The sequence below is a fragment of the Ochotona curzoniae genome, unplaced genomic scaffold (assembly GCF_017591425.1).
Source record: "Ochotona curzoniae isolate NIBS_2020 unplaced genomic scaffold, NIBS_Ocur_1.0 patch34, whole genome shotgun sequence".
NCBI lineage: Eukaryota > Metazoa > Chordata > Mammalia > Lagomorpha > Ochotonidae > Ochotona > Ochotona curzoniae.
In genome coordinates, this window is record NW_024466906.1 from 7,274 (window position 1) to 16,331 (window position 9,058).

A 9,058-nucleotide genomic window follows, 5' to 3' on the forward strand; every position below is an offset into this window, starting at 1 on the left:
CTTTCCCAATTTTCTCCTGGCCATCACTGCTTGGGGCTGAGCTAGGAGATGGGGACAGCACACCCACACATCTTGGTGGTTTGAATATTTTTTGTCACTCCTGCCAACTAGTCTACTTTTTCTTTTTCTTTTTTCTTTTTTTTATCATGCAGGTATTACTTTTATCATCTGCCTGAGCTGCAGTTAAGGGTTAGGAGCATCAAGGGGGCTGAGGTCTTCATTCTTTCTGTGTGAGGGGTGGGGGCCCCAGTTTTAAAAATCATTCTCAAAAATCACATCGTCATAAGCCAATTTTAATTATTATTAACATGATGAAGCAACTTCAGACACGGCTCATCTAAAGGGAAAAAACGTGCTACAGACAGACGTCGGAATCTGGGGCTACACCACAGAGAGCGAGAAAGGAAGGTCGGGGCACTGTCCTTGGGGCCACACTAGGAGCAGCAACAGACACACACAACAGGACACAGGTTGACAGAGAAGCTCCTAGAGTCAGGTCAAAGTGAAGGGAAGAGAATATTGCATATCTTTGTCCTCTACTGCTTCAGAAGTATTAATGTGTCTCTTGTCTGGTAGGTTCTGGGAGTCATACCTAGATGGTAGAGTTTAAATTCAGCACCCTAGAGCTCACACAGCCCAGGAGGAAGGGCAGCGCATGAAGGGGTAAGGTAGATAGAGGGGTGTTCAGGCCAGTAGGGGGAAGGGGATCGTAGCTCATACCCAGGACCAGTCAGCGAACATGGAAGCCATGGCTAAGACTCACAAGAAGGTGACACAAGTGCACATGGGTGGGGAAGGGTGGTTGGTACTGGGAGGACATGGAGATGCATCACTGGGGTGAGGGGGGGTTCTGCAGGGCTCCCTCCAGTGGGTGGGAGAAACTGTGAGGCTATCTGGGTGCCAGGGAGTGCAGTGGGAAGACTGGGATGCACTCAGGGCCTCCGTTGGCTCTGCCAACCTGTGTGTGTATTCCTCTGCACACACAGCAGCGTTCAGGGACTTGAAGTTGTGTGTTGGTGGGTGGAAGAATGGGGGAGTGCATTGCGGATTGTCGTTTGAGAGTATGGGGAGCGCCCTTACTCACCCCCTTTCCCCTCCCGAAGTAGATCAGTTGCAGTGTTCAGGCTGCACTAGGCCTGAGTTTGTCCCAATCTTTTTCAGGCCTGTTACTTGGGGAAGGGGTAGTGAGTGAGAGAGCATCGCCCATGGAAGGCTGCAGTCCTGGTGGGAAAAGGGGACCAAAACGGCGTGCAGGAGGTTGGTGGGCTTTCTCATGGATCCCCTCTCTCCTTTGGAAGCCAGCCCAGGATCCACTGGGAAGGGTTCAGAGCATGAAGGGGGCAGGGGAAGTCTACGGATAAAAGGCCTTCCGGCGTGGAGATACCGCTGCCGCTGTGTGGCCTCCAACCGGCACCAGCAATGCGTCCCCTCCCTCTGCTGTCCTCAGGCTTATGCTGGGCGGAAGGCGAAGGCAGCAGGACCAGAAACAAAGGACGTTGTTGCAGCAGGACGGGTGGGGAACTGCAGCGCCCCCCTCCTTCATTGTCACCAGTTTGGAAAAACCGGGGCTGAACCGGGGGGGCCTCCGTGGTTAGCCCCTTTAAGGGCAGATTCTTCTCTCGCCTCGTAAATTACGCTGTCCAGCTCCGGCCGGCCATGACCGTGAACGCCAGCGGCGAAGGGAGAATCCAGGAGGCCGCCGCCTGCCAGCGGCTGCTACAAACTCTCCCTGTCAATCAGGGCGGCGTGCAAACAGGGCCTCTTCTGCAATCCCGCAGGACTTCCTGGAGGGGCCAGCTGGGGCTGGCGGGGTGCCTACCGGCCCCAAGGTAGCTTGGGCTCGCCCTTGCTTCCTGCTATGGCTCTGGCCCCAAAGCCGGTGCTGGCGGAGGAGGCTGCAGCAGGGACAGGCAGAGCTCGTGGTATATCACACCTGTGAGTGGTGTTCGCCCAGCGCGGGCAGAGGGAACTTGGGATTGCACTGGGGTGGGGGATTCAGAGGGATTTTCAGCACTTAGCCCTAGAGGGGAAGCAAGGCTGCTGCTGACCTAGTCTGCAGCCTAACGCTGTATCTCAGCCCCCTGTATCTAGACCTGGAGGCCTCCCGGACCTGTCCCATTTCTGGATTCTGAGCAGGGCTGACCCCCAACTCTCCCAGCACCCTCTACACCCAGCCTCACCCCTTTCTCTCCTGCTGATGTCTCAGAGCTCTTGCCCCTACCTCCCTTCCAAGTTCTCCATACCGTACTACAGCAGGAGTTTGGGTGACTGGGTTTTACCATCTTCCACCCTTGTCTGCTCTCCCAAGTTAGAAAATCAGGCGCTGGAAGGCAAGTGGAGAAAGGGGTGGGGGGGTGGGGTGGCGTCTGAGGCCTCTCCAGACCCTGGTTGCAGAATTCCCACTCACTCACCCACCAGCAAAGCAAGCAGCCCCTTCCCAGCTTCTCCTCCTGGCCTGCCCCTACCACCTGCCACAGCTTGTGGGCCTCGGCTCTCTCTCCTTCTTCTTTCCTTCTCTTGGAGACCTGGCAGGGCCTGCTGTGGGGGTGTGGGAGGGAGCCAGGAACAAAAACAGATCAGAGGACATCCAGGGAGGGCCTGCCAGAGACCTGGGTGTTCTAAGCAGGTGGACTGGGTCCCAGACAGCACCCCTCACCTTTGCTCCCTGCCCAGGGACAGGCTCAGTCTGGGGTTGGCACCCTGTGCCGCTTGCCCCCTTCCCCTTCCTTAAAAGAAGGAGAGGGCTTGCTCTCTTAACAGAAGTCTTTTCTTCTTCATTCTCCGATTCTGAAACCAAATCTTGACTTGCTGGTCACTAAGATTCAAGCGGTCCGAGAGTTCCCTCCGGCGCTGGCGCGTGATGAACTCGTTGACCAAAAACTCGCCCTCCAGCTCGGCCAGTTGCAGCTTTGAGTAGGGCTTGCGCTTCTTCCGTGAGCGGCTGTGGATCGGGTACCAGGGCGCGCCTGGGTGGAGAGGAACCGGACGCGTTGGCCAGAGAGGATCAAGGGGTGACCAGCCCAGCACCCTGCGCCCTGTGTCCTTCCCCAGGCCCTTTCCCCCTGGTCCTCAGTCTCCTGGCCAGCAAGGCACCCCAGGCAGCTTCCCCACCCACAGCTTCATCCTCTCCCAGAGCTCCTTGCTTTCCTACTTTGGCCACTACACACCACTTCCTGCTGCCAGGAAGGATGACCTGCCAGTCTTCCACCACTTCTCTCCTCGTCCTGCTCTCGCCCTTATTTCCTTCTTTCCTACTTTCCAGCCCTGTCTTCCTCCATCCTTCATGGCTGGATCCGCAAACAGTTTGACCCCAGCGTCAGCAAGTGGTAGAAGTTCCCTAGTTCTGGAGCTTTCTCCAAAGTGTAGGTGATAGGGGACTTGTGCAAAGACCCATGGAGGGAGAGCAAGTGTCCCAGGGAAAGGCTCTGGGTCCTTTCTCCCTTCGCCCCAAGTCTTGGAGAAACCCCCAGTTAAGGATACCCCTTCTCAGCAGCCCCAAGCCAGGGGAAAAAGGAAATCTCTCCAATTCTTTTTTTTTTTTAATGGGGGACATTTGCATGTTTATAGGGCTCAACGAACCACCCGCACATCTTTTGAAAAGAAATGACGGCTTTCCACTCGCTCTGTCGCCCCAGGAGGCCCTCGCCCTGTCCCTACCGGCCGGGCCGCCTGCTTGGTGAGCAGCCCGATTTCAAACCAGCGCACGACTTCTGGCCGAGGTCCTTACCGCTGGCCGAGAGCCCGCCGCCCGGGTTCAACGGCGACACCAAGCTGCCGGGGTCGCCCGCGCCGGCGCCCTTGTTGCCCTCGTTGAGCAGGGATGAACTCGAGTCGGATTCCAGCGACTGGCACGACGGCGGGTCGTGCGGGGGTCCCGTGCCGCCGTCGCCGCCTCCTGCCCCGTAGTCGTACTTGAAGCCGAGCGCGGGCGGCCCCGACGGCTCGAGCGGCAGCAGCGCCGCCCCGGGTCCGGCGCCCGGGTCGCGCCCGCGTTCCTCGCGCTTCAGGGCGCTGCCACCGGCGCCCTCGGCGCACGGCTCCCGGTAGTAAGCCTTGCTGTCCTCCACGCGCGCCAGCTCGCACGTGCGGCCGAAGGGCGGGTTGAGTGACACGGGGCTGCCGAGGTAGGGCTGCGGGTAGCCATTGCACGGCTCAGCCGACGGCCAGGGCAGCGAGCACACGTTGTCGCGGCGCGGGTAGGACAGCGAAGGCAGCCCGGGCAGCTGCGCCCCGGACGCGCGAAAGTTGGGGAAGTAGAAGGTGTCTCCCGTGTGGATGTTCACCAGCGGCCCCACAAAACCGGGATTCAAGAGATTATGCTCTCCCATTTCCGCGGGGCCCGGCCGGCAGCTTCTACTTTATTGCTATCTGACATTAAACATAGTTAAACCTGTGCCGGTCACCCATTGGCCGCCCTGCTCACGTGGGTGCGGCCGCCAGGGGGAGGGGTGGGGACAGCGGGTCCCCCCACCCCCCGCCCTGCACCAACTCCAACTTCCCCAATCCCAGGTGGGGGCTCCGGATGAGGGTGGGGAGGGAAGGACCAAGGGCTGGGGCAGCTTTAAATTTGCTGGATTCTGTTTTTTATCTTTTTTTTTTTTTCAATCACATAAAACCAAACGCAGAGAAGTGAAGTCATCGCCCGACACGGGGCAAAAGAAAAAATGCCATGCCAAAAAAAAACCCCACAAAAACCCTCCTACACTCCTACACCCCTTGCACCCCGCAGCCCTCTCCCCAGATGTATTCTCTTATCACCAACAGCTGGCCGAGCACAGCCCTTTCGTCTTTAATTAGCTCCTTTATTAACTAAAACCGTTGGAATTTACAATATCTCTCCCAATAAATTACTATTAGATATTGTGTCATATAAAGTTTACTGGCTGTTTAAGGAGACGGATGAGCCCTTGGGCTCGTCGGGGTTTATTTACAGTGGAGGGAAGAGGGGGTGAGGACAGGTTTTCCTGCGGTTCTTCCTCCCAGCCCTACCGCTGCTGCCGGGCTCTTTCTGGGCCCCTTCCCCTTAAGAATTGGGGTCCACTCTCCAGTTCTCCACCCCATTCCCAAGAAGGATTCCAGGAAACTGACTATGCCTGGTCTTCTCTCAGAGCAGATAACCACCCCAGCCTCTCACGGCATCCCTGAAGGCTGGTAAAAGGTGCATTAGACGGGTACAGAAGCAGAAAAAGGAAGCGTCCCCCAGCCCACTTATCAGCTCCTGAAAATCTGGGGGTGGGCTTGCTGCTCATCCTCTGGCTTCTAGATGGGGGACAACTAACAAGCTTCTGGGAGAGGAGGGCTTCTCAGTTTTTCTTTCTTTTTTCTTTCTTTCTTTTTAAGCAAAAAGGGACTCCAGGTTCCCAGCACGGCTTGCTTTCCTGTGGCAAAGGAGCCAGCCACCCACACCCCAAAACCGGCCCAGCCTGCCGCTGAGCTGCCCAGGGGGCAGGGGCAGTAGGTTGTCTCTTGAGGTGGGCCGGGAGCCAGAGGGTTGGGAATTTTATTTATGGTGCAAATCTGCGAAGCTTGCTGAAGACAGAGAATCTAGTACTCTGGCCACTGAGGAGGCGATCTGACATATATATAGCTCCAGAGCTCCAGAACACAGCCAAGTGGATTGAAAAAAAAGAAACAAAATAAAGCTTTCTCCCCCCCCACCAGATGCGTCTTAACCGAGTCATGAGATATATATATATATATGTATATATGTATATATCCTTTTTTTTTGAACTCCTGTGCCTCGCAGCGGCTTCAGGGATCCCAGCCACGCTCCAAATGCCAAAAGACATGGGGGGGGGGGGGGATTTAGGGAGCACAGAAGAGAGCCAGAGAAAACACGGAACGAATTCCATGGAGGTGAAAGTGAAGTATCCGAGCAAAATCTACAACAGCATATGGAAGACGGAAGATTCACATCTCCGTCCTTTCCTCACTCTCGCCTTCGCCTCTCCAGCAGGACGCGGCAGGAAAAATAAGGCAGATTCTTGGAATTCCATTGCTCCCCTCGCGATTTCACATCCCAAGTCACAGTTGCTCGCGCCGCGCCGACAGAAACGCGTCCCCGCGGGCGTCCTGCCCGGTACGCAGCGAGCTCCCGCCCCTCGGCCCGCTTGACTGGTTCCCCTTCCCCATCCCGGCCTGCCAGGGAAGGCTCCCCGGCCAGGCCCCTGCGCCCTTAGGAGCTCGCTGTGCTCCAGGTCCACAAACCGAGACCGAGCAGGTGGGATGCCAGCTGCACGGGGCGGGGTGAGGGGGTGTGGGAGTGCGGGGACTGCACTGAGGAAAGGGCCGGAGACTCTGCCTGCACCGGCGTTTTTCTGTTTTGAATCGATGGCGGGGTTTGCGAAGCTGTGGAGGGAGAGCGGCATCTCTCGGGCTGTGAATTCCAAGCGGCAGCATCCCTAACTTGTGTATCTTCTCCAGACCCGGTCCTGAGCGCCGCTGAAGAGCTTTCCTTTTGGAGGGCTTATGTTTGGTTACAAAGATAAACAGAGTGTGACTTGAGCACAATTGCTGATTGCATTCGGGATGCCGCGCCGGCAGCGGGGGCCTCCCGGGCGCAGCAGCTATTGTTGGTCAGAGCCGCACGGGGTTAGGCTGGGCCGCACAATCACTGGCCTTTTGCGGGGTGGGGTCTCCTCCTGGTACTCTTATTGCCTCCTCTCGTGGTTGGGATCTCCTAGAAGAGGGATCGCTAGCAGGGACAGCCCCAGCTTCGGTCCATCCCTCCCTAACTCGCGGGTCTCAGGGTCCTGGAGCTCCGCTGGCCGCCCTCCCTGGCCAGGCCCTGATCGCGCGCATCAGCGGCGGCCACAGGGCGGCAGATGCTGACGACAGGAGGCGGGAGGGAAGGCTTGCTTTTCCCTTACACGCATTTCTTTTTGGCCCGACTGGACTCTAGCAAAACAGGCCTTTTTTTTTTTTTCCCAGGTCTCGGATGTGGGGCTTGATCGCATGCATCAAGCCTCTTCCTTCCGTGCAGTGGACCAGGCAGCGCTGCCCAAAGCCACCCGCATCCCGTGGTCCTGCTTCCCGAGGCCCATACCGCTAATTCAGGGGTTTTCACGACCCTAATGAGGACGCAGGTGATCTAACTGGCCAGCCTCTGAGGGCACCCGCGTGGCTCAGTTCTCTACCAGGATCCCGCTGCCCACGCGACTCCAGCGTCCCTTCCCCATAACCCAAGCTGGGACAACAACCGCTGCTCCCGATCTGGGTCCCCAGGGCCGGCGGGAGACTCGGGTGCAAAGCTTCTATTCTAAATCCAGTTTCGGTGAGAACTGCTGGCGACCTGGAGCTAAGAGGCCCTCGCAGCCCACTGTACAGGGACAAGCTGCAGCTGGCCGGGCCCGTGGCAGCTGCCCTCACTGCGCGCTGTCCACACGCTGGACCCCGCGGGTCGGGCGGCAGCTTCGGAACGGCCGCGCGACCGTTGTGTCCCTGCTTTCCAGGCAGTCATGGAAAACACAGGGCGAGAGACGGAGCTGCTCTCTGGGTCCCCCGGCTCCCTCCGCAGCTGGCCGAGCTCAAACGGGCCCCCGCTCATTAACTCGAGGCTTAATTAAGGCGGAAGACTGGGGCCCAAGGTTTTCCTTGCACATCCAAGGGGACCACAGCGACTCCCCCTCCTGGCCTTCTCGGTCGGGGCCTCCATCCCTGCTAGCATCCTGGCGACTTCCGCCTCGTCGCAGCGGGAAGACCAGAATCTCAATTAGAAAATTCAGCGTCCCTGCTGGCACGGCCTAGCACCGCAAGAAGCACAAGCCGCGGGCATTCGTTACTGTTTGCCCGCCTACCCGAGGCCAGGAATCACTAGGCGCAAAGGGCTGACTTCTCCTGGGTCCGCTGAGATCCCGCAGCCGAGCTGGCCGGGGCGGCCCAGTTCAAGGTCACTGTCTAGTTTGCAGAGAGAGGGTCTGCCGCAAATGTATGCAAATGAGGCAGGGCCTGGGTCCCTGAAGGGATGTAAGTGAAAGCTGGGCCCGAAGGAGGAGGGGAGATGGAACACAGCGAAGGGATGAGGGCGGGGGTACCTCGCCTTGGAACCACCCTTGGAACCTCTGGGTGTCACCACTGCGGGGGCGGTTTAGGTTTGGGACTCATCTTTTGTCAAGTAGTGGTAGGGGGCTCATGTTTTTTCACTACTTCCCAGGCTCCCGTAGGGATCAACTCGCGCTTGACTCCCAGCCTTTGGTCCTGGATGGGTATCCGGGACCCAGGCAGCAGATTAGGAGACCGTAATCCCTGCCTTCTCTCAACGCTGCCTTCCCCAGATGCTGCTTCAGAACGACCTGCAACCTGGGGAATGGGGCTCGCTTGAGAGCTTGGGGGGGGGCAGAGTCCTGATCTGCTCGCATCCTCCCGCTGGCCCCTTTCCTCTGTCCCCTATCCTACCTGGGGGACCAATTACTTCTGGAGGGAAAAAAAAAACCGGGGTGAGAGTGAGAGTGACCAGGAGGGAGGACCGTGCGTGAGGGGATGCCTCCATCCCTTCCTTAGCATCCCCAGCTGGGCCATGCACACTCATCCCGTCTCCGTCTTTCCGGTGGCGCATTAACGGTTAAAGAGTTCCCGATGCTGACATTTTCCCCCTCCACCAGCAGAGGATCTCCTCCGCCTAGTGAATTACTGAGTGTCAGGCAAGGTGTGGGGACCAAATTAAAACACACACACACACACACACACCCAATACCTCATCCAACGCCACACCCACAGCCGCCTGCCACCTTTGCTAGAGCCCCAGGCCTGTCCTCCACGTCGTCCAAGCCGCCTGGGGGTGAGCATTACCCGCGCCCCTCGGCCCCATCTTCTCTGGCCGTGACCTTGTTGTCTGCTGGCCGCAGCACCGCTCAGCTCGCCCCGGAGAAGCGTTGGAGTCGGCTGGGGGGGCCCCGGGGTGGGGGTGTCACGGGCCGCAAGCAGATTGGGGTGTGAGCAGCCGACCCCGGGTGGGGGAGGTTCACCCCGCAAGGATGGCTGGGCGGAGAGAGTTGGCATCTACTCACCTTTGGAGACCGAAGGCGTCGAAGTGTGGGGGTGGCAGAAGTTCTCCGCCTTT

General features: G+C 58.3%; 1 protein-coding gene across 1 annotated transcript; it reads right to left on the reverse strand.

The window, feature by feature from the left end:
- Positions 1-2,612: 2,612 nt before the first annotated feature.
- Positions 2,613-4,424, reverse strand: LOC121167145 (homeobox protein Hox-C12). Its single transcript, XM_040996522.1, has 2 exons — positions 3,728-4,424; positions 2,613-2,966 (listed from the first exon to the last, which is right to left on the reverse strand). The coding sequence occupies exons 1-2, from the start codon at positions 4,326-4,328 to the stop codon at positions 2,728-2,730; spliced, it is 840 nt and encodes a 279-aa protein (XP_040852456.1). The 5' UTR covers positions 4,329-4,424; the 3' UTR covers positions 2,613-2,727.
- Between the last annotated feature and the right edge of the window lie 4,634 nt (positions 4,425-9,058).

Bases quoted from the DNA above. Each gene is read 5' to 3' on its own strand.
- LOC121167145 (XM_040996522.1), bottom strand. From the start codon at position 4,328: ATGGGAGAGCATAATCTCTTGAATCCCGGTTTTGTGGGGCCGCTGGTG. The intron at 2,967-3,727 runs GTAAGGACCTCG...CTCTCCACCCAG, and splicing joins CGGCGGGCTCTCGGCCAGCG to GCGCGCCCTGGTACCCGATC.